This window comes from Neopsephotus bourkii, unplaced genomic scaffold (assembly GCF_033783945.1).
Source record: "Neopsephotus bourkii isolate Nb327-2 ecotype Australia unplaced genomic scaffold, CSIRO-AGI_Nbou_v1 NB_335, whole genome shotgun sequence".
Classification (NCBI taxonomy): Eukaryota; Metazoa; Chordata; class Aves; order Psittaciformes; family Psittacidae; genus Neopsephotus; species Neopsephotus bourkii.
The window spans coordinates 1,528,538-1,552,707 of NW_026900841.1; the positions used below are offsets into that span (position 1 = coordinate 1,528,538).

The following is a 24,170-nucleotide window of genomic DNA, read 5'->3' on the forward strand; positions in this document are numbered from 1 at the left end:
AGCACAGATCTGTCTGTATGTTCTCCCCTACTGCATGATCTAGTGAGCCCATCCTTTACCACGTGACCTTATAAAACCTAAAAATTGACCCAAAATACAGTAATCTAAAAGGTTTTGTAGAATGGAGACATCAGAACTCCATGAGGTCCAGAAACGTATTTGCATCCCATTAAATATACCCCAGGTATTGCTGCCTCTGCTTGGATTGGCAAGCATTAAAAGGTTAAGCCAAAGTTTTCATAATGTGTTTGGAGATTTGATTCTTTCTGAAAATCAGACTGCTTTAAGATGCCACAGGTTGGGCACTCAGAAATGGAAGTACTTGATACTGCGTGTTGCATGTCTGTGTGTGTGTGCTGTAGCAGCCTGAAGCCTTATTTTAGATATTTGCATGTTGTGACTTCTGCATGCAGATTGTCTTGGACAGTCTTGGGTTAGCTGTGGGACTTGCTGTTATTTCTGAACACCAGTATATACCCATTATTTTGTGTGTGTGTGTTTAATCTCTCAGGCAAAAAAAAGCAACGAATCAAAGAGCCCCCATGAATTTCAATGAACACATTTACAGTCATTAAGCACAGCAGCAAGATACAACATCAGAGTGGGAGGCAGTTTCCTTTGCAAAGCTACGTGCTGCTCGGAGCCAGCATGGGCTTAGGTCTCACTGTAATTTTTTTTGTGATTAATTCATTCAGGGGTGTATTATTCATGTAAATATTTTTGTGTGTGAAGCTTTGAGCTGGGCAGCTCTAGAAAAGCCAAAATGTGCTGTTTAATTACAGTAGTGAACTGTGTTATGTCTCTGCAGCCTCAGCCCTCCTGCCGGAACCTCAGCGCTGCCTTGGTGCTCCGTGGCTCCAGCAATTGCTTCCTTGGCTCAGGAAAGCTGGAGGTGGGAAGGACTGTAGCAGTTACTATATCCACCTCTTTCTCACTGTTACACTCTCTCTTTTTTGTTCTGTATGATGTCAAATGTCACTAAGCTCAGAGGCATTTTACATTTCCTGGGCTGACCATCTCATGGCCTGAAAGGACACTATGCCTACACATTCCCTTCTATGCCACCTATTTTTTTTTCCTAATTAATTTATTCCTGCTTGGTCCTCTACTGTGCACCATCCTTAATATCTCCTCCCACTCTTTAATGTTCACTCCCATATCTAATAAAATCACAGTGTATTATTAAGTCCTTAATTTCTCAGTAGAGATACAGGCCATATTTTTCTGTATCTGCCTAGTCGTGTGCGCTTCACTAAATGAGCCTCTGTGCATCTGGCAAAGGGCATAAATTCATTTACATGCTGCGAAGAAGGGATTTATTACCTTAATCATACATATGAATAATTAAAGCACAGGAAATCAGAATAACTTGCCTGCAGTCACAAAATTTGTAGCGTAACTAAGAGGTGTTCTTTATGCTCCCTAGTCCCAGCCCAGTGCCTTAATCATACTTCCTACCTCTGTATTAAGACTGATCTTAACTCTGATAAGTCTCATGGAAGGGAAAGGGCTGCTTTGTAATAGGCACCATGTAAGTGCAGAACAGCTCCACTTGCCAGAGGCTGCCAGTTTTAGGGAAGAAAGAAGAAATAATGAATTAATACTGGTTATGATCATGGCAGTGGATTCTACAGCCTCACTGATAGGTGTAGTTTCAGCCCAAAAGAATCATTGAATTCTAGAATGGATTTAGCTCATCCAGTTCCAACCCCCTGCCATGGGCACAGACACCTTCCACTAGAGCAGGTTGCTCCAAGTCCCTGTGTCCAACCTGGCCTTGAACACTGCCAGGAATGGGGCAGCCACAGCTTCTCTGGGCACCCTGTGCCAGCACGTAAGCACCCTCACTGGGAAGAACTTCCTTATATCTAATTTAAATCTTCCCATTACCCCTTCTCCTATCACTGTGTCCCTGATGGAGAGTCCCCCTCCAGCATCCCTGTAAGCCCCCTTCAGATAGCGGAACATTTTAACAACTTCGATGCTGCTTCAGAAAGCTTCACTCAGAGAGTACTGGGGTTTGCTCCAGCTCTGAGGTGCTGGGAGCTGAGTGGGAATTCAGATTTTACAGAAGTAAGTCATGCTTCATGTGCTCCTATTGAAGGGACTTCCTCAGACTGAAAGTAGCTACATCAGATGGCCACTTAGTTCAGAAATCTTGGCTGGCTTCCTTTCTAAGGCCCTCATGGGCAATAGTGCAAAAGTAATAAAAGTCTGGTGCAAACCTCAGTGCAAAGTCTCTGGTCCCTGGGCTGGGCTGCCCTACATCATACAGCTATAGTAATGCCCTTTCCTATATGAGCTGTTAGTGGTTGAGCAGTTGCAGGAAGCTGGGACATGGGCAGATGCACAGGAAGGAGTCTGCTCGGCACTGCTGCCTAGGAAAACATGGTGCTTGAAATAGGGAAATGTGGGAATAGTTAATCCTGACTGCTAAAATCCACACGTTTTGTCATTGGTCTTAAGGAAGACAAGATTTTAGCTCAGCAAAGTGTATCATTGCTCTTAACCTGCTCTATAAGCCTTTCTCATGTTATATGCTTATTGCAAGGTATTACCTGGGATGCCTTCTTATTTCTGTTTGACTTACTTTATATTCTGCTATGCACTCCCATCTCTTTTGAGAACAAAATGCTGTGCAAATGCCTTACGGGCTCTTTCTTTTGCTGACCTTTTTTTATGACTTTAAAGAAGTTTCCCTAGGACCGAGTCTGCTTTCTGTCTTGAGTATTGACCTTAGAGTTACATCATCTCGTTGTCACTGCACGCAGACTTCTCAGCTAATCAAAGTTGCCCCACAGGACTCAAAGTATTCCTAACTCAGAAACGCCTTGCCTTTTATGTCCTCCTATTCTCCTTCCTCCCTCAACATAAGCATTTTAATTTTACAAGCAAACTCTGTGAATTTCAACAAGTGGTTTACCTGTTTCATGGTAAAAATCGTACTTCAAATTTAAGCGTCTTTTTCACTGTGACTGTCATAATATTTTCCATTTGAGGCTGAGACTCCACTGTGGGTTTTCTGTGCCACATTGTCATTTGTACAAATCTGAGTTTAAACGCGTGGAAATTCTGACATTTCAGTAAGAAATGTGAAGTGTTTTTTAATGTTCTTCAAGCTGTTTCATAGGTATGGCCGCTGGGTTTTGCCCCGTGCCGTGGTCTTTCCCAGTTCAGCAACAGATTGAAGATTTCTCAAGATTTTGGGCTTGTTTGCATTCACTGAATTGCGTCATTTCTGTGAGAATGAGTGGTGGTAATGTTTTATCTGACTGCTTACCCTGAAAAGGTGATAAAGGAATAATTACCCCAGCCAGGGATTTCCAAACTGATTTTGCTTGGGTGCCACTGTCATTGGCGTTGGTGGCTACATATGGTGCCAAACGTGGTGTTGTGGTACCATGGTCTTCAGTGAGGATCTTGGAGAAGGTAGCTTCATACTGAGCAAGTTCAGCCAAACTTTGAGCGGCTTCACAGCAAAAATGGCTTTATGGTGGAAAGAACTCTCTTTAGTGGGGGATTAGGGAGGGTTTTGTTAGGTAATAGACTGTTGGGCTCTTTGCCTTCAAGTCAGTGGCCTGTAGACCAAGACTGCTCATGCCCAGCAGTGTAAGTCACATTTTTGGGGGGGCAAATTTGGGCTATTAACACTTACCTACTGTACAGTATTTGAAATCCCTCTTAGCAAACCACCGTATGAAACCACATGACTGCCATGTGGAGCAAAGAATGCTGTTGAGGCTATCACTGGAGTTGAATTCTCTAATACACTTCTGCAGCTTTCTATTGGGTAATATGAACTAGATGGTCTTAGTGTCCTTTCCAAACCTAACCATTCTTTGATTCTGTAATATGAAATACAGAAAAATATACACCCACTCGTAATGTTCATGTCCACAAATACGTATTTTGTCATTAGCTAATTTGAGAACACGAGGGGAAATTTGCAGCTATTTCAGTGACATGACATTTGTCACAATGACAAGGTTTCTAGAATCCAGACTGTAAGTGCTATCTCAGCCAGCTGCACCTCTTGCCAAACAGGTTGTGAGAACTGCTGGTGACACAAACTGCTGCTCTCAGAACTGATTCCAGTGTGGTCTGACCTAATCAATGGCACTGCAACACAGTTGCTTTGTGTAATTTTATAGTAAAAATCATAGAATGGTTTGGGTTGGAAGGGACCTTAAAAATTATCCAGTTCCAACATCCCTGTAAAATCAGTTTTACAGGTTTGGGCCTCTAATGTGGCTGCATCAGTAGAGCAGGAGGGACAGAATTTGGAAATGAACCCAAGGGACTTGTATTCAGTCCTACTCAACTGGAGCTCACAAACTTCGTTACTCACAGGTGTGTCTGAGCAGCTTCCAGTTGTGTAATAGGCAACATGACTAACATTTGTCACATGTTGTTTATTCTCTTATCTTCTCCCAGAGGAAGCAGAGTGTGTGCTGGAGTATTTCTTTCCTTGGGGAGTTATGTTCAGCAAATCCCATATTGCCTGTAGAAACTGTGCCTTTATCATTAGTTTTTATCATCTCTATGAACCTTGAATTTTGATGGAATTTGGGTAGCTGACCATACTAGATTATCATTCAAAAAGCTCGGCCTTATTGTGTGTAGATAGTTTCTGATATTGTTGCAATGCGGGAAGCAGCCATTTCAAGAGGTGTCATACAAACCTTTTTTCGGTTGTTGAATCAATTTTATGGGTGTTTTTTTTTTTTTTTTTTACTGGGAGCTTGTAACAATGTTTCTCTGTGCTAAATGATAATATATTTGATTAATTATAGCTGCCTCTTGAATAGCTGAAAGGAACCATCCCTTTCCCTCCTGTCTTACAGTTTATCTAAGTTGCTTGATAACCTGGTGTAGCCAAACCAGGTGGGCTAATTCAACCCTGCTTCAGCTTGGTTAGCTTAATGCTTTCAATTGCATCGGATTTTTTTGATTATACAAGGAGTTAGCTTCTAATAAAGGCATCAGGCTGACAGGCATTGATGCCATCTAGATGCATGATGAAGCATTGTGATGGTGATGATAAAAGTCTATCCTAGGGAGCCGCTAGTGTGTTTTCCTAAAGGTGCTTCTGGAATGAAGTGGGTAGTTTAAGAGCTGAGGCTTGATCCAGATCATTCACATCAAGGGCAATTACTCTGGGAATGATAATGAGCCTCATGCTTGGTCTCCACTGAGATTTCCAGTGTCAGCACCAGCTGCAGCAACAGCATAAAGTAGTGAGCACAATAAAATAAAGAGTGCAACAACTCTTTGGAGTAAGGCACTATTTTCCTGGGCATAAGCCTTATCTCTAAATTAGAAAGAAATAATAAAAAAATCAATGCACGGTTTGGGTGCTTAGCAAAAGCAGCTGTCTTCCTGGTGGAAAGCTTGGTTGTGTCACTGAACTGCATGCAGAAACTCTTTGAGAAAAACAGAAACTTCTGCAAGCGTGTTCAGTTAATCAAATCCCTTTTTTCAGAGACAGAAAACATTTGAAGCTTTTTGACCAACTCTGATACTAGAGGCTCAGGCTTTCTCATCTTCCATCATATGGGTGATGTGGGGCACACACTGTGGTATGTGCTAGTCCTGCAGAGGCCCCAGAGAGTTTCCCTGGCACTGGGACTTAGGAGCCTCTGCCCAGTTTAGTAGCCCTCCGCCCAGTTTAGTAGCCCTCTGCCCAGCTTGTTGTTGGCTAGGGGTGTCCTCCCCAATTTCCTCTGTGTTTTCTCCATCCCAGTGGTGAAAGTACGTTTTGACTGTAATTAGTAGAGCTTGGATTTCATGAAGTAAATGACCATGAAAAGCTTTCAGTATTGGTGGAAACCCAATAGAAACACGTATATTATCCAGCAAAGGATGTTCTGAATTTCTTTGGCTGGAAACTAAATTTCTAAGATCTTCAGAACTCTGGAAGAAGTTTGACCTCTGGAAGAAGTTTGGGGAATAAACAGGAGGAGTTAGAAGTCTGTGTGCAGTCTAAAGGCTATGATCTAGTGGCAATTGCAGAGACATGGTGGGACAGCTCACATGACTGGAATGTGGTCATGGATGGCTATGTCCTTTTTAGGAAAGATAGGTCAGCAAAGCGAGGTGGTGGAGTCGCTCTTTATGTGAGAGAGCAACTAGATTGTATTGAGTTCTGTCCGGGGCCAGATGAGGAGCAAGTGGAATGTCTGTGGGTACGAATTAAGGGACAGACTGGTACGGGTGATACAGTTGTGGGGGTCTATTATAGATCTCCTGATCAGGATGAAGGAGTTGATGAGGCTTTCTACAGGCAAGTGGAAGTAGCCTCACGACTACATGCCTTAGTCCTCACGGGGGATTTTAACTATCCCGCTATTTGCTGGAAGACTCACACAGCCAATCATTCACAGTCTAGGAGGTTCCTCCAGTGCATTGATGATAACTTCTTAATGCAAATGGTGGACAAACCAACTAGGAGAGGAGCACTGCCAGATTTAGTACTCACCAGCAAGGAGGGTTTGGTTGAAGGGGTGGTAATCAATGACAGCCTTGGCTGCAGTGACCATGAGATGGTGGAGTTTAGGATCCTGTGTGGGAGGAATAGAATACCTAGCAAGGCCACAGTTCTAGATTTCCGAAGGGCCAATTTTAGCCTGTTCAATCAACTGCTAAGAGAAGTCTCATGGAAAAGGGTACTCGACAGTAAAGGGGCTCAAGATAGTTGGTCAGCATTCAAGCACCACTTCTTCCAAGCTCAGGATCTGAGCGTCCCAATGGTCAGGAAATCAAGTAAGGGAGCTAGGAGACCAGCGTGGTTAAACAAGGAGCTGCTGGGCAAACTCAAGTAGAAAAGGAGAATCTATGGATTATGGAAAGAGGGGCTGGCCACTTGGGAGGAATATAGGACAGTTGTTAGAGGATGTAGGGAGGCAATTAGGACAGCTAAAGCCTCCTTGGAACTTAATCTTGCTAGTTGGGTTAAGGACAATAGAAAGGGCTTCTTCAAATACATAGCAAATAAAACTAACACAAGAGGCAATATAGGCCCACTGCTGAACGAGGTGGGTGCCCTGGAGACAGAGGATATAAAGAAGGCAGAGGTGCTGAATGCCTTCTTTGCCTCTGTCTTTACTCCTGCAGACTCTCCCCGGGGGGCCCAGATTCCTATTGCCCCAGAAAGAGTCAGGACAAAGGAGGAGTTTGCTTTGGTAGATGAGGATTGGGTTAGGGATCAGCTATGCAATCTGGACATCTATAAATCGATGGGTCCGGATGGGATGCACCCACGGGTGCTGAGGGAGCTGGTGGAGGTCATTGCTAGGCCACTCTCCATCATCTTTGGTAAGTCGTTGGAAACGGGAGAGGTGCCTGAGGATTGGAGGATGGCAAATGTCACACCAGTCTATAAGAAGGGCAAGGAGGACCCGGGTAATTATAGACCAGTCAGCCTTACCTCCATCCCTGGAAAGGTGATGGAACAACTTATTCTTGACTCCATTTCTAGGCATATCAAGGATGAGTGGGTTATTAAGAACAGCCAACATGGTTTTATGAGGGGGAAGTCATGTTTGCCCAACCTTATAGCCTTCTATGAGGAAGTGACTAGGTGGAGGGATGATGGTAGAGCAGTAGATGTGGTTTTTCTTGATTTCAGTAAGGCATTTGATACTGTCTCCCACAGCATTCTCATAGATAAGCTAAGGAAGTGTGGGCTTGACGATCAGGTAGTGAGGTGGATCAAGAACTGGTTGGAAGGAAGAAGGCAGAGAGTTGTGGTCAATGGTGCAGAATCTAGCTGGAGGTCTGTGACTAGTGGAGTCCCTCAGGGGTCAGTGCTGGAACCAGTGCTGTTTAATATTCTCACCAACGACCTGGATGAGGGAACCGAGTGTATTCTCAGCAAGTTCGCTGATGACACTAAACTGGGAGGAGTGGCTGACACACCAGAAGGCTGTGCTGCCATTCAGCGAGACCTGGACAGGCTGGAGAGTTGGGTGGGGAGAAATTTGATGAAATTCAACAAGGGCAAGTGTAGAGTCTTGCATCTGGGGAAGAACAACCCCATGTACCAGTACAGGTTGGGGACTGACCTGCTGGAAAGTAGCGAAGGGGAAAGGGACCTGGGGGTCCTGGTGGATAGGAGCATGAACATGAGCCAGCAATGTGCCCTTGTGGCCAAGAAGGCAAATGGCATCCTGGGGTGCATTAAAAAGGGTGTGGTTAGTAGGTCAAGAGAGGTTCTCCTCCCCCTCTATTCTGTCTTGGTTAGGCCGCATCTGGAATATTGCATCCAGTTCTGGGCCCCTCAGTTCAAGAAGGACAGGGAACTGCTTGAAAGAGTCCAGTGCAGAGCCACAAAGATGATTAAGGGAGTGGAACACCTCCCTTATGAGGAGAGGCTGAAGGAGCTGGGTCTCTTCAGCTTGGAGAAGAGGAGACTGAGGGGTGACCTCATCAGTGTTTACAAATATGTAACCGGTGGGTGTCAGGATGATGGAGCTAGGGTTTTTTCAGTGATGTCCAGTGATAGGACAAGGGGCAATGGGTGTAAACTGGAGCATAGAAGGTTCCACGTTAACATCAGGAAGAACTTCTTTACTGTGAGAGTGACTGAGCACTGGAACAGGTTGCCCAGGGGGGTTGTGGAGTCTCCCACATTGGAGATATTCAAGGCCCGCCTGGACAAGTTCCTGTGTGATGTACTCTAGGTTACCCTGCTCTTGCAGGGGGGTTGGACTAGATGATCTCTTGAGGTCCCTTCCAACCCTTGGGATTCTGGGATTCTGTGACCTTCCCCATACCTCAGCCAGCTCTGAAAATCGCAGCCAGTGGTGTTTTACTAGACTTACAGTACTGACTTAATAGCTCTTTAGTTATTACAGAATAAATGTTCATGTTCTACAAGTTTAAATTATATTAAAAGCCTTTATTAGCACAGCTTGGCATAATACACTTCTGGCTAGCTTTCTGGCCTTGGGTTAGGTCATTCTTGTGGTTTCTTAATGACATGCTATGAAGAGAATATACTTTATGAGAAACTGGTGCCAGGTTTTGCATGTATTAAGAGGCATTTAACATTTGTTCATAATGCTGCTGAGTGAAACAAAAAAAAAAGAAATTCAAGTTACAAATCATATTCACGTGGCTTGATTTTTTGTTGTACATAGCCTTTTATATTTTATTTATATATATATATAATCTGTATTTTTATATTATCCAGTCTCTGTGAATTACTTGTGGAAGCTCAGTTCTGGCATGTGACAGTCCTGTTACCAAAGTTACTTTCTATTATCTTTTAATTTCCAATCTTCCCTTAGTAATTTTGGCAACATTTTCTTAATGAAAGAACTCCTCTGGGCTATGTAATGGGTTTCCTCACAGTTGGGAGCAGAATTAGGCCACTGGGGCAGCTCATTTGAGTGAATGCAACTGTTGGTACGATGGGCAAAGTGCCTCAGAAGTTTGTTTCCCACAAGACCTGGTGACACGCAGGCAGTGCTGAGGTGTGGTTCAGCTGTTTGGTTTGTTTTACCCTCTTGTCGCCTGTTTGCTTTGCAACCAAGTCCATCTCTTTTGCCTTCTGCTGATATTGCATGTTAGTGTGAAAAAGGGATGGGGCAAAGTACCCATCAGGTGGGAGGAGGTGTGTGTAGCAGGAAAATGGGGCTGAGAAAAAGGTCTGGGACTTGAGTAACCTTTCTTAGGTGTCTTTCCATCACAAGCGTTATTTGTTGCAAAAGCGCGATTTTAAAATGGGTCGTAGTGGGTTTGACCTGATGCTCTCATTCTTTCCACAGTGGGGAAGCCTCACAAGTGCAACTACTGTGGCCGGAGCTACAAGCAGCGCAGTTCACTGGAGGAGCACAAGGAACGCTGCCACAACTATCTGCAGAATGTCAGTATGGAGGCTGCTGGGCAGGTCATGAGTCACCATGGTGGGTAGAAACCGCCTGTTGAGGTCTCTTGGACATGGAGCACCCCTTGAGGGATTTTTTTCCATCTGTTTTTCTTCCTTCCTTTCAGCTTTGATTCACTTCCATCTTTGCATCATTTTCATTTTAGAGATACATTATGCCCAGATAGGCAGGAGGAGAAAAGATGGGCTAAAGTCCTCACTCTGTCCAGTTTAATAGCAATGGTTTTGCTGTTCAGTCAGTATTTCATCTTTTATTGTGTGTAAATAGGCAAACATGAAAATAAAATAGTCATCTGTATAAAGTTACCCTAAAAATTAACTCATAGGAGGTAACGACGGTGGAGGTATTCAGAAGTCATTCTTTCTACTCCCTCTAATATTATATAACCAAAAGGGCGAAGGGTAGATACAAAAATCTCCAGAGTAGAATGGAATTCAGCAGTGTTGATGAAAGTAATTATAACCCCCAAAAATGTTTATATGCATTTACATGTGTTAGTATTAATATGTTAACTAACACTGCATGTGTTAATATACATAAAGACTGAAGATTGGCAAAAAGATTGTTGCAAGCAAGAAATGTCAAACTCCATGAATTCGTTTTCAAAATTTTCTGTAGCTATCAGTGTGGGTAATGAGCATAATGTCTCAGACTGTAGGGTTGTAGCGCTAAATGCTAAATGATTGCTATCCATAAATTGTTACAGTTTCATTCAAAGTTAATGGCTTGGAAACTGTTCTAAAACTGAACATCTTTTAACTTTTACAAGTTGTCTTTAGATGTTTGGTACCTAATCAGAAAATATAAAAAATACATGTTTTCCGTTTTGATAAAAAAATAGCATATACCTAAGAATACGAAAAATTAGATTGTAGGTAAATGAAAAGGCAAAATAATGTTTCCTTTTTTTTTTCCTCCCCATTTTGCTTTTTGTTATTGAGTGGAGTCATGTGTCTTCATTTGGAAATTAATTATGTAAAAGTTCTGAAAGGTCATTTTTAAAAACCTAAAAGTACAAGCTGAAACAAAATCTGTTCAGCATAAATAATATGGAATGTTTTCTGATGAGAAAGATCACAAAAAGAAAAATCAGAGTATTTTTCCATGAAGAATTTAATCCTAAATATATCTTATACATGCTGCCTAAATGTTCATACAGCTGTATTAGGTAATTACAAGCTTTGTAGAAATCCTGGAGACTAGAGTCAACATTTAAAATGTAATGGATGACTTTAAAGATATTTAAATTAGTGGTCATATGCTTTAGGCCTGACTTTATGCTTGTAAAAGTCAGTGGAAAGACTGATTTCAGGGCTTTGCTATTTGCAGGTACCTGTTGTGTGCACAGTCTGTTAAATGGAGTGGTTAGTTGATGGTAGGAGTTTAATCACCAACTCTATTCCCCACAAAATACACGCTCTTTCTGAGGTTGTGCTAGTCTTTTATTAGCCAGTGATTTCAGTCTGCCTTTCTTTAGAGGAATAACAGAAAGCTAATGCAGTTATGGCAGCCAGGTTGCTTTAGAGACCATGTTGCAGAGCATCTTCCCAAATTCCTCTGAACTTCTTGGTTTTATTCAGTTATATATTAAAATTAGGTTTCCTTTTGTTGATAGTGTACTTCTGAGGAAATCTAAAGCTTTTTCTAAGCTGCTTAATGCTATGACAAGAAGGCTAAGTCCTTAGCTTTGTCTATCCAGAGAAGCTGGAATGGTTGATCTTGCACTGATTTTTCTACCAGCTGAAGTTAAACCAGTGCAAACCCCATGTGGACAGTTCTTTTATTTACAGCCTGACTGACTTTGCTGAGGCTTAAAATAGAAATGTTCACACAACCACTCCACTTTTCTCAACAAAATTAGCTTAAAACAGCACTTTGAATTCAACTAGTGCCTCTTTCTCCTCCGGGCAAATATGTCTAAATCTCCCCTGGTGAATGTTTAAGGGGATATTTGATCCACTGTCTTTGTTTAGCTGTTTAGTGAGGGCACAGCAAGGACAGGCAGCAATAGGGAGCTCCAAAGTCAGTTGGGACCAGGAATAAATCTTGCCTCACATCCCAGCATCACTCCCACCTGTGAAGCTCAGCATGGGAGAGAGGATCGTGAGCACCAACCTGTAGACGTCTGCAGCAGAGTCCTTTCTCCTGGCAGTATAAAGTCAGCAGGGAGGAGAATACAAATGATTACTCAACTTAAGGTTAGGTCTTAATCTAATGCTGAAAAATGTACTGATTTTTCTCTCTCCCATCTCGCACATGGAGAAGCTATTGCAGAGGATGAGTAAGTGTATGCTTTGGAGATTTTGACCATTGGTTGATTTTGCATCACATTGGGATTTTTTTCTGACTCTTTTTCCAAATACACTTAAGTATTTTCTTCTTGCTGAGTGTTTTGAAGCCCTTGAATGCAGTTTGGTGTGGCTCCTGGTCACAGCTTTACCGTTATGCACAGAATAGGTAGAGGTGGGGATTTTTCAGCTGTGTGGGCATTGTGCTTTAAGTATGCAGGCCGCTGTGCTAAGTCTCAACCAATATAGCCAACATTTAACATCAGTCTAGCTTATTTCTGGGGAGATGAATTGTTCCAGAAAACTGGAACAATTTTCTAGACAGTTTGAATGCTCAAGTTGTTGGGTTTATAGGCATGCTACAAACATCTCCTTGGGTGCTTTCACTGTAGCCTGATGAGGTCTTTGTCTTGCAGATGGCTACATCACCTAACTAAAGCCATGGGGGGAAGCAATAGGCGGGAAAGGAGGGCTAGTTTCAGTGTGTGGGTAGGAATGTAGAAGTCTCTGGGTCTCTCTCCATCTTCTTGCAGGGTGCCCAGTTGCTTGCTGAGCTGCCCCTCCTTGTGGCTATGTCCTGTTCCCTGCTCAGCACGGTGGCTACTGCAAGAGCTCCCACTTTCCTGGCAATTTTTGACTTGGCAGTGCTGTCCCCAGAGGTAGAAATTAGTCTGTGGTCTCCTAGCTAGCAGCGTGGTGGGGGTAACTAAAGTGACAGTCTCTGAATGCCAAAAACATGACCTTTGTGGGAACAAACAGAGAAATGTTGAAGGCTAGCTATGGTTTACATCCAGTTACATGTTCATCTTCACAAAGCAAAAAGCTAAGGGAAATTCTTAAAGTGGAGTGGAGAAGCACACTCTTTTTAGGAGAAGGAGAAAGAAGCCTAGCCCTAGTCTATGTGAGGCTCAAAGGCCAGCTCTACATAAAACACACAATGGCCTTGTGTCCTTCCCTCTTAAATAGTTGCTTAAAACATCACTAAAATGCTGGTCCCACAGGAGGCTTCACACCAGGGTCCCTGGGAATATTTCCTGTCATTTCTCTGTGCACACACGCATTTTTGATAGCAATATTGTGAGCTTAGGAAAGGAAATCGAGGTTGATGGAGTAATACTAATTTATACCAGCTGAGATTTAGCCCAGTGTCTGTTGTCTGCACACAAAAGTATTTATCAGCACAACACACACCATGTATGTTGCTTGCTTCTTTTTTCCCTATTCTTTCCTCACTGAAACAGCATAAAACTTTTTTAATAGTATGTGTGGTTTCTTACAAATTAAGAAGCAAAACCTAAGTGAGAGCCACTTCAAGCACTATGATTGAAAGACCAGTGTCTTCAGGAAAATAAAGACTTTGTTCTGAAGGCCATCCAGTGAATTGAGAATTTGGGCTTAGAAGCAACATAAGTGCAATTGAAAAGATGGTGAACATCTGCATGGGCAGTCTAAGAGTGCACCCTGATAGCTGATCAAGAGCATCCTTGAACAGAAACGAACTTGAGTATGGGCTTTTCATGGACTAGATGCTTGGCTTTTAGAACAAAAAAGCCTTCCTGGGCTGAGACTGTAAGTTCAAGGCATAAAATAAGTTGCTGTATCAAAGCTAGTTATAACGTGTCAGCTGTTCTTCAGTAGCTCCCATTACCAAGGTAATGAAATATGATGAAATGTGACGCAAAAGGAATTGCATTTACTACATGAGCTTCTACCACAGAGCAGCTGATTTGTGATAACTGTTGTCTGTGTGTGATCTGTTTGGTTTTCTCTTTTTTCATTCATTCTGTTTTTCCTCAGAAAAAGAAAGAAAAATAAAAGATGCAGGCTGAACTATTTGTCCTTCATTTGTATATTTTTAAATTGAAAAGAAAGTGAATGTGTCTAGAATTGACGATGTGAGCTTTAGCTTAAGTCTTTGGGTTTCTAAAATGTGACATCTCACCTGTTTGGTCCAGTTTTGCATGCAATTTAAATGCTTTCAAAAACTTGACTATTTCCGGTTTTCCCTTCTCCCAGGAAATCTGTATCACAAAACACATTCTAGTAACTTACTCCCATCACAACAGAAATATCAGTGTGATTCTGTTGAAATAGAGCCATGCTCTGGATTATAGAATTGAGTTCTGAGGTGGAAAAAGTTCTTTCATCATGAAAGAGAAGAAAATGCTTTTATTGGTGATGATTTTACTTTTAAAAGGAGTCCAAGCAGAATTTCTGCCTGACTTAGAGAAGAGCAGATGTCTTTTTTAGCACTATTCATTTTTCATGGAAGAAAGGTTTCAAATTCTGTATATGCAATTTTACACACATATGCCCAACAGTAGAATTATTTAATTATTACTTAATTGCTATGAGACATACAAATGTCACTACATTTGGGGCTTAATCAGACAACTGTGAAAGTAGTCAGGAGGTTTTCAATTGATTTTGTTGGCAGGTGCAGCTCTATAAAGCCAATGTGCCTTTAACAGGTCTTTCTAGGAGGGATTTAAAGCCCTCTGCACTTTCCTAAGTCCTGTACACCAAGGCCTGGAAATCCTTGAAGTGGCACTCACCTGCAGACTTGGCCCATCACAGTAAGGATGGATATTGCCACTGAGCAGGGATCCAGGGTTTCACACATAGTGTGCATGCATTTGCACACATACACTGGGCTTTTGGTAAGCCAAAGGACAGTCAGATGCCAGTTCCCAGTGAAAATCAACAGACATAATCTTTCCTTTCTTCCCAAATCTCCTTGGTAAATACTTATGTAGAACTAGTGCAGATAGCTCCTGCCCAAGCATGGTATTTAAATAACCTTAAAAATTTAGCCTTAGATATTAGAGTATTCCAGACCTCCCGGTCTGCACTGGGCATTTATTAGGTCACTTGAACACTGCATCCCATTTTGTTGCAACATTAGATTCATTTCATATTTATGCTTATTCTTCCTTTCTTTCACTGAAGCCAGCAGGACTGCCTTGTAAATGAGATACCATTGTGTTTCTCAGGGGGAGCATCCTTTACAAATAAAAAAGCAGCAGAGTAAATCATTTTATAGCATATGGTAGATTCTAAGTCTCAAAGAACTCAGCTTTCCATAGCAGCAGAGGCACAAATGGAATAAAATGAAAAACTTGCCATGTTTTCTTATTATGAACGTCTGAATTGAGAAGTTCACCTGAGCAGATACTCTCTTTTGTAATTGCCTGGTATTTGCTCTTCCTTACTAGAAAGAAGGCAAAGACAAGACTTTTATCACCCCATTTTTCATTTATTATGTGCTAGCAAACAGCTGCCTGTTGAAGAACAGGGGAGTGATTATTCCATATTAGGATCCTTAAGGTAGTAAATTTACATGGGAGGAAAGTAGGCTGGTGGTGTTCATTTATGGCACAGTCTGAGGGAGAAGGTGCCTGTGACACACAAGGCTACTAAGGTGAAAGACCAGAAGAGGACTAGCAGAAGACATGGGTTTCAGTCCTCCTCTGCTACCTCTGCAATACCACCTGAGACTTCACTGGCAGATTTATCTCATTCAGAGAATGCATGGGTTGCTCGCAGTTTACAGATTGTAGGAACTCTGGGCAAGGTCATCCCAGTTTCTCATGAAATAGTTTTTGGACCTCAACCTTCCCATTAGCACATGGGCCAGTGTCTGATTCTTCTCAAGTTTCTCTTGTTACCTTCTGAAGGTGTATGAGGGACAATTAGGCCATATGTTAAATTCATGGCAGCAGAGCAGAGGTACACATCGAATCACACTTGTCAGATATTGCAAATGACTCAAACTCTCAAGGCCTGATCTGCAGCATAGTACCACTGCCTCTTTTTGGTGTTTAGGTGGTGTTGGCTGTTCCGCAAATGTGGAGCACTTGGTAGGTATTTAGTGAGTACCTGTGTATGTCAGCAATTGACATAAAACCCCGTGCAGGTTGGTCACTCCCCTGGTGAGAAGTCTGTGTTATACTTCTTTTGCTCTAGCACCTTATTCCCTAACCCAACAAGCAACAAAGAGTGAAACGAGTAAAGACAGAATGGGTCACTGATTTCTTTTTATTACCATGAAGACAATGTATGAGCATTCACCTAACAGGTAGCACAGGAATGCTCCCTGCTGATCCCCAGAAATGTGAAGACAGACACAGAAGTCTTGTGTTCACAGGCTGTTAGGTCTTGTTTGAAGGGATAAAACATAGAATCATAGAATGGTTTGGATTGGGAAGGACCTTAAGATCATCTAGTTCCGACCCCCCTGCCATAAGCAGGAATACCTTCCACAACACCAGGTTGCTTAAAGCCTCATTCAGCTTAGCCTTGAACATTGCTAGGGATGGAGTGCTCACAATTTCTTTGGGCAGCCTGCTCTGGTGCCTCACCACTCTCATAAGGTAAAGAATTTCTTCCTTATATCTAACCTGAATCTCCCCTGTTTAAGTTTGAACCCATTACCCCTTGTCCTATCACTACAGTCATATATTAATAAAAAAATTGATAGTTTCTGCAAGTGATTCTGAAGGGAATTTCCATACAATGTAATTCCTGTAAGTCCTGTAATTCCTGTTCAGTGTTTGTTGATTTTACAATCTCATGTATAGAATGGGGAAACACACTTTAATGAATAGATCCTTCATTTGGGGAGCTGTTGTCTTGGGGAATGCACAGCCAGGCCCAGGAAACACAAGTCATCAACGCCTTGTAGTTGTTTTAGTCATAGAGATTAGTGCATAAAGAAAATAAGAACGCTAAGCATGAAGTTAAAGGACTACACAAAGAATAACTAAAAAGTTACATTGACAACAGGCAACGATATTGAACGGAGAGTAACAGAAAATGTCATCTGCAGAGTGAGTTTTCAGAAGTGTACCTTCCTCACTGGGTGTCTTAAGTATTCAGAACAAATCAAGTCCTTTAGTAAATGCTTAAATTTGGGCTTCTGCTAAGTAAGATGGTCCCAAAGAAAGGCATTTTGTAAATGTAGCTCTGCTTAAATGTGACTGCTCTCTTGATGCCCAGTGTGTCCTTGCACCTTGCTTTACTTCGTGTTGCACTTGTTGGGCAATCAGCAGGGCTCAAATGATTTGTGTTGTCTGTGAAGTGTAGACCAGACTTGTCTGATATGATTTTTTGGTTTTATGTAGTACCTCCTATGGAAGATTGTAAGGAACAAGAGCCTGTGATGGACAACAATATTTCTCTGGTGCCTTTTGAGAGACCTGCTGTTATAGAGAAGCTGACAAGCAACATGGGAAAGCGTAAAAGCTCCACCCCACAGAAGTTTGTGGGTAAGCTTGAAATACGCCTTTTATTATTTTTAGTATGTAGGTATAGGTTACTTGTTTGCAATAGCCAAAAGAACGAGGGGAAAAGTAGTGCTCTCAGAACTTGGCTGTGATGGGGAAGGACAACAATGGAGATGGTTAAATAGCTGCAAGAAACCCTGAAAATTATAGAATTAGTTTTACCAACCCAGAGAATTCAAAAGTGAGGTCCCCAGAATAATGAAAGTGGTTTAGAAAATCTTGAGCTTTTTACTGTGCCTTAAGGCTGTTTTGGTTTTTTTAAACTTTTCTCTGGTCCTTCTTGAGGTTTATACTTATCTTGTCTTTGCCCCAGCAAATAAAAACTAAGATTCTCATATAATTATCTGTCTCCATATATATATGTGTGTGTGTGTGTGTGTGTGTGTGTGTGTGTTTGTGTATTAAAAAAACAAGTATCTCAAGACTTGTATTACATTCTTGAGAGTTGGTAGCAACTGGTCTGATAATACCAGAATGAGGAAGTAAAATCACATCACTTCCTTTGCTTGCTCCAAGTGCAGTGTTCTGCACACAATAAACTTATTAAGGCATGAATATAAACCACTGGATGATTTTTTTGTTACCAAATTTAGACCCCTAGGCCAAAAATTCATGTTTTGCTTTGTGTCTTGACATCTTAAAATTGTTCAGCTTCTAACAGGAGACAGTGTGAGGAATTTACTTGGCTTGAGCGGTAACTTAAAGCTTCTTTTTACTGCTGCTGAGGCAGTGCTAAACTTCTTAGGAGAGGAGCTGGGACATAGAATTATTTGGGGTAAGTGTATGCTGCTAGACTCCAAAGTCATGTAATACGCATTTTCCACACTCACTCCCTGGAAGGACAGTTGTACAAAATTTAAGGCTGTCACATAGTCATTTTACCTACACTGAGGGCACTTATGGAGAGAGGATGAGAGCACTGTAAGCAATTAACACAACCGTTTAGAAAAGTTGTTGCCCCTCAGCTAAATGCAGATTCAGATGGTTTTGTTAAATCACCACTGAAGGTGGTTTTCAGCTAACCTACATGGTTTTGAATAGTAGGGGGCTAGCAGCATGCAGCAGCTCACCTGAGGGGTACTGACACACTGACCTGGCTGCTCTCAGTCATCTGACCATTCCCAAATATCAGTGCTAAGCCAAGGTTAGGTCAGGAGCAATCCAACCCACACAAGGAAAGCTGGTGGACGTCAGTGTTTCCTATATTGTAATTAGTCCTTCTGATAGAAAAGCTTAATCCTTAGACTGTTGTCTTTAAAAGTGGTCTGAAATGGATTACTGTTTAGCTGATGAGAACTGGAGGATTTATATTTTCATTTAATTTACAGCTGTGACAACAGCGTTGAAGAGGGGGGAAATGGGAGCAGAATTCTACTGACAAACCAAATACAGCTTTATGAGACTATAAACATGGCCCCATCATAGCAAGTTTCCCTAATGTTGCCTCAGCAAGTACTGTATGTTCTTGCAGGTTGTGATCAACAGTGGTATTAGTTAACCAGGCTGACATTTAAACTGTCAGACCTCAGAAATATTACAGCCTCAAAATGAAGAAGGGCAATTCACATCTTTCACTCATTCCCACCCCCCAGGTTGTCCGCATGTGAACATAATTGTTTGCAATACCTCTCACGGTTATCTTTGCAGGGGCAAGAGACTTAATCTGGGAGGGCTGGAGACCTTGCTTTCTTCCCTTAAATCCTGGTGTACCCAAGCCTACTCCCATAAACAATATAGTTTGCTCATTATAAACCTACTTCAACTGGTTGGAAATCCTTGCCTGAGATATGCTGTAGCAGATTATTATTCTCTTCAGTAGAGTATACTACTTTGGTGCTAGATAAACTTGTTTCTTCTATAGGTGTAACAAATCATTCTGATATTCCATTTTCTGGGGCTTTTAATTCAGGGGTTTATGTGACATGCAGCTTTTTATCCAGATCCAGCTGCAGGGAAAAAGTGTCCTCTTTAATATTTACTGTGTCTTATTTTTCTGCCTTTTCTGGTCTTTCATGGCATCACAGTGTTTGAAATTAATAATAGCGGTCTCCACTTAGTTCCTTTATTATTTTTTTTCACCATGACCTCACTTTTCTTCCCGTTTTCTGCCCAGTGAAATATTGTTCAACTCTGTCAGGAAGAACTTGTAATGGTTCTCTTGCTTGCAGGAAATTTTCCTGTGCCTACTGCAAGTGTGGCACATGTCCAAAACAACTTAATGGTGTTTATGAGAAGGCCATGTAAGCATAAGCTAAAATCTTTGCATGCTACGTCTATCAATACTTTACTGCTCTTTCTGATCAGCAGTCTCCAAGGGACATTGGGTTTGGACCACTGTCTCTACTGTGGCTGAAATTTTGGAAGGTAAGGAAAGGAAGCAGCACACAGCAAATAGAGTTAATTTCTGAATGAGAGATTTGGTTATATATCCACTGTTGAGATACAGGTCTTACCAAACCTGTTGAAAACAGTGGAGGCAGAAACTGTAACTTCTTTCAATGACGGGAGAAGCACACACTAGTGAAATTGAAAGTAACGATCTTCAAGCTGATCACATGAAGCAGATTCACATATTTGCTGAAAGGAGGATGTTTGATGGCAAAAATCACTGTTGCATCATGTTAGATTAAGGAGGCCGTTGCTTTAGGACCATTTGCTCCTGTCCTTCCTTCCCTATTTTTCTCCAAATGCCTTGTGTGTAACAAAGAAATAATTTTCTACCTTGTACTTTCTCACAGCCAACCATAGGGAAACTCAGTGAGGTACATGAACATGGTGTCTAGTCAGAAGCATGTGAGCAGTATTGCTGAAGAGAGTAGGAATATTTATGTGCTTTCCTTTAGACTTGCATTTAATTACCTTCCTAATCAGGACTAAGTTCCTAAGCAAAAAGCTATGCATCATCTCCAAGGATAACATGATTGTTCTGTGGGTAATGTTAAATTATTTCTTTATGCATGATTTTAAGATAAGCCACATTAAGTGGAATGAATTATTATAGTCAAGAATAAAATGCTGAGTGATAGCTATGTTGAAATGTACTAATGCTATTTGGAAGAGATTTGGAATTGCAGTTCTGCTTCTTTCTCATGGTGGTTTATATATTTTGTTCCAAGCAATTTTGGCAAAAGGTGATAGAAGATTCTTGAGTTTTTTAATTCTTGGATAGTCAAACCCCTGTTGTCTGAAGTGACTCCTTGAATGTATTAGCTTATGCTACTGAAGAAAGGACAGGTTTATGTACCAAGGCAGTGAGAAGTAACAAAGACAATGAAAACCAAATTATTTATCAGACTTTGTCAAATCAGCTTAAAAATTTAACTGTCAACAACTAGCTAATATTTGTGTCTGTGAACACATATGAGCATGCATATCCTATAGATCTAGTTATGCCTACAACCTTTTCTATTTAAAAAGAAGAGTTGCTGTTATATGAACTTTCCTTTAACTGACACTCTAAAGCCATCACGGGAAAAGCAGTGCTGCTGAGCTGAGCCCTGATGGAAGTAATAGTAAATTGTTAACTTCAAAGGACAGGTGTGATAGGTAGGTAACGTGCCCTACAACTAGCATAATTTACCAGCATATCAGTAATGCCACTGATTTTAAAAAGTTACAAGGATGTGAATTTGGTTTCGCATGAGCCAGCTTCATCATCATTATGTATGTATTTAACCTGTGTCAATTAAAGTTGCTTTTGCCTTTTACCAAAGACACTAAGCTATAGACTGTGGTTTCTGTATTTTGTTTTCTTGCCTAAGCAGGCACTGTGGTGGTGGTCGCTATGTCTTTTTCTCAGACCAAAATATTGGGATAGGATTTTTTTCTTTTTGTGGGGGAGAACTACAAACATACCATAGCTTGACTGTGAGATGGCAGATCACCCCCAGGGCTCCTATTACTTGCTCTCTTCTGTCTCATTTTACTGACATTTCTTCTGCCAGTTGAAGGATTTAAATATTGCAGCTCTAAAGGTGCCCTTGTACCTGTTGCTCAGGTTTCTTGCTATGCAGCCCTGTTGTAAGGTATGTATGAGGCACCTCAGAGTGCAGGGGACATGTGGCACTGCCTCCTTTAATTTTGGGAGACTATGTCTAATGGTATAAACCAGCAAAGCTTCAATGACCTTGGTTCAATCCCATTTTTTACCAATTAACATGTATTTTCTAACCAAAGCGCAGACACAGTCAATTGGTCAGGAAGTCACTGCAGTCACATTCTTCACCTGAAATTAAAAAAAAAAAATAAAAAAAATAACCAAAACAAGTTGTTGATGAAGTTGCTATTTTATCCATCTCAGAACAGAAACTTTATAGGAGGTCAGCTGTGAAGCAGAAGGAGGCTAACTTGGGACTCAGAAATGAATTTTGCCCCAAGTCAGGGTGAATTTCAGAGTGAAATTCTTCCCCTCACTACCTCTTTTACAGTGAAGCCTTGGAGTGATTACATTGATTTGTCTCATTCATTTGCTCTTGTCCCTTAGGTGAAAAGCTCATGAGATTTGGCTATCCAGATATTCCCTTTGATATGAACCTAACCTATGAGAAGGAGGCTGAGCTAATGCAGTCTCACATGATGGACCAAGCCATCAACAATGCAATCACCTACCTTGGAGCTGAGGCACTTCACCCCCTGATGCAGCACACACCAAGCACAATTGCAGAGGTGGCCCCCGTCATCAGCTCAGCTTATGCTCAGGTCTATCATCCTAACAGGATAGAAAGGCCCATTAGCAGGGAAACAGCTGACAGTCATGAGAACAACATGGATGGCCCGATCTCCCTCATCAGACCAAAGAGTCGAACCCAGGATAGAGAGGGCTCCCCCAGCAATAGCTGCTTGGATTCTACTGACTCAGAGAGCAGCCACGAAGACCGCCAGTCCTACCAAGGAAACTCTGCCTTAAATCCCAAGAGAAAGCCAAGCCCAGCTTATATGAAGGAGGACACCAAGGTTTTGGATGCCACAAAAGCTTCTAAGGGCTCTTTAAAGGATATCTACAAAGTCATCAATGGAGAAGGGGAGCAGATTAGGGCTTTCAAGTGTGAGCACTGTCGCGTCCTTTTCCTGGACCATGTCATGTACACCATCCACATGGGCTGCCATGGCTACCGGGACCCACTAGAGTGCAACATCTGTGGCTACCGAAGCCAGGACCGCTATGAGTTCTCATCGCACATAGTCCGAGGAGAGCACACATTCCACTAGGCCTTCTCATCCAAAGGGGACTTGTATGAAGTAGAAGAACTGCACATGAAGAAATACTGCACTTACAATCCCACTTTTCCTCAGACATTGAGACACCTATTTTGTTGTTGTTGCTGTTGTTGTTGTTGCTGTTGTTTAATTATTATTATTATTAACCTTATTTTTTTGTGGACCCAACCTCATTTGCTCTGCCCAGCTTAAGAATGGAAAGAAGAGAGGGAAGGGATAAAAGAGGGGTTTGTTGTTGCCATCACTTTTTGGTGAGTGGCCCACCTTGCTTTCAGTGGGAATTCAAAGGCAGCCTGTTTCTTTATCAATCAGCTGTACATCATGTCCTGTTCTGGGACATCACTCACTCTGCTAGGTGCTTTAAAGTCCTGACAAGATGCCACTCATTTACAATTTCAGACAAATAGGTAGAAACATTTCAGAGGAGAGCCTTTTCCAAATGTGTAGATACAATGCGGGGTTTCGATGGCTGGAGGAGAGAGGGGGATCTTTATTCTGCAGGATGAACAATTATTTTTAAAGCAAAACTGTTAGTGATTTAGGAGCACTAATGAAAGTCAATGTTCCTTTCAAAATTACTTTCTAGGGTGAACTGTTTTCCTGGGTTCAGTGTGTATTGCCCCTCTAGAATGTAAATTTAAAGAAAAAAATAAAACCAAAATGTATGTCTTAACACTGTACCACATTACAGCAGTTTAGTTTCATAAGTCTGAGGGCCTTCTGTGGTAAGTCTGAGGCTTTGTATTTTTATTTTCCTTAACTTATGAAGCACCTTTTTTAGAATTGTTCATTTGCTGTTACTCCATGCCTATGTATTGAGTCACTGGCTTCTTAGAGACCCTCGGGAGCCTTACTTATTTAGTTGCACCCTGTGTTTTAAGGAATAGCATTTAGAAATAACTTTTACACTTGCTTCTAGGACAGTAACTGGGCTAGGAGTGGGTGAGAGAGTCTATAGTTTACTCAAGAGGTTCTGCTGCTTTTCTGAAATAATTTTTTTTTTTTAATTACGGATTTTAAGATGACAGAAGTCCTAAGTAGCAAAGTGTTCCTTTAAATATAGGTATATATAGATATATAGTTATATAATACTTTCTCAATCTATTATCACAGTGTTAACCTCTTGGCAGCAGCCTAAACTAAGACTTGCAGCAGGGAAAAAGCTAGGAACTGGATCCTTGGCCAGCATTCGTACCCTTAGCCCCACTGAATTTAATGGAACTACCCCAGCTGCTTCAGAAGCCGAGCCTTTACCATTTATTCTCTCGTTGACATCTTATTTGCTAATCTGCTGAACCAGTGAGTTCCTTTTGGTTTTAAGTCATCAGTTCTACTTTAATTTAGGGGTGGAAGTGTTTGCAGGTTTTGCTGCATAGCCTTTGCTCTTGAAGAGCACAGTATCCCTGCAAATGAGCAGATAGCACCTTCCCTGCTTCTTCAGAAAGTGATACATGGAGATGCAGGTGTTGTGCTTTGATTTGGACTTGCAG

At 41.6% G+C, this 24,170-nt stretch overlaps 1 protein-coding gene across 12 annotated transcripts in view; it reads left to right on the plus strand.

Moving 5' to 3' along the window:
* IKZF2 (IKAROS family zinc finger 2) overlaps positions 1-23,729 on the plus strand; it is a 113,358-nt gene extending 89,629 nt beyond the window's left edge. For 8 of the 12 annotated variants that reach the window (XM_061348056.1, XM_061348058.1, XM_061348055.1 and 5 more), the window contains 3 exons: positions 9,771-9,908; positions 17,302-17,445; positions 21,947-23,728. In XM_061348056.1, coding sequence (XP_061204040.1) covers positions 9,771-9,908; positions 17,302-17,445; positions 21,947-22,671 — 1,007 coding nt within the window. In that variant the 3' untranslated portion in view covers positions 22,672-23,728. Of the gene's footprint in view, positions 1-9,770; positions 9,909-17,301; positions 17,446-21,946 lie in introns of all 12 variants that reach the window. The other 4 variants (XM_061348062.1, XM_061348064.1, XM_061348065.1 and 1 more) reach the window with 2 other exon arrangements.
* Positions 23,730-24,170: the final 441 nt, after the last annotated feature.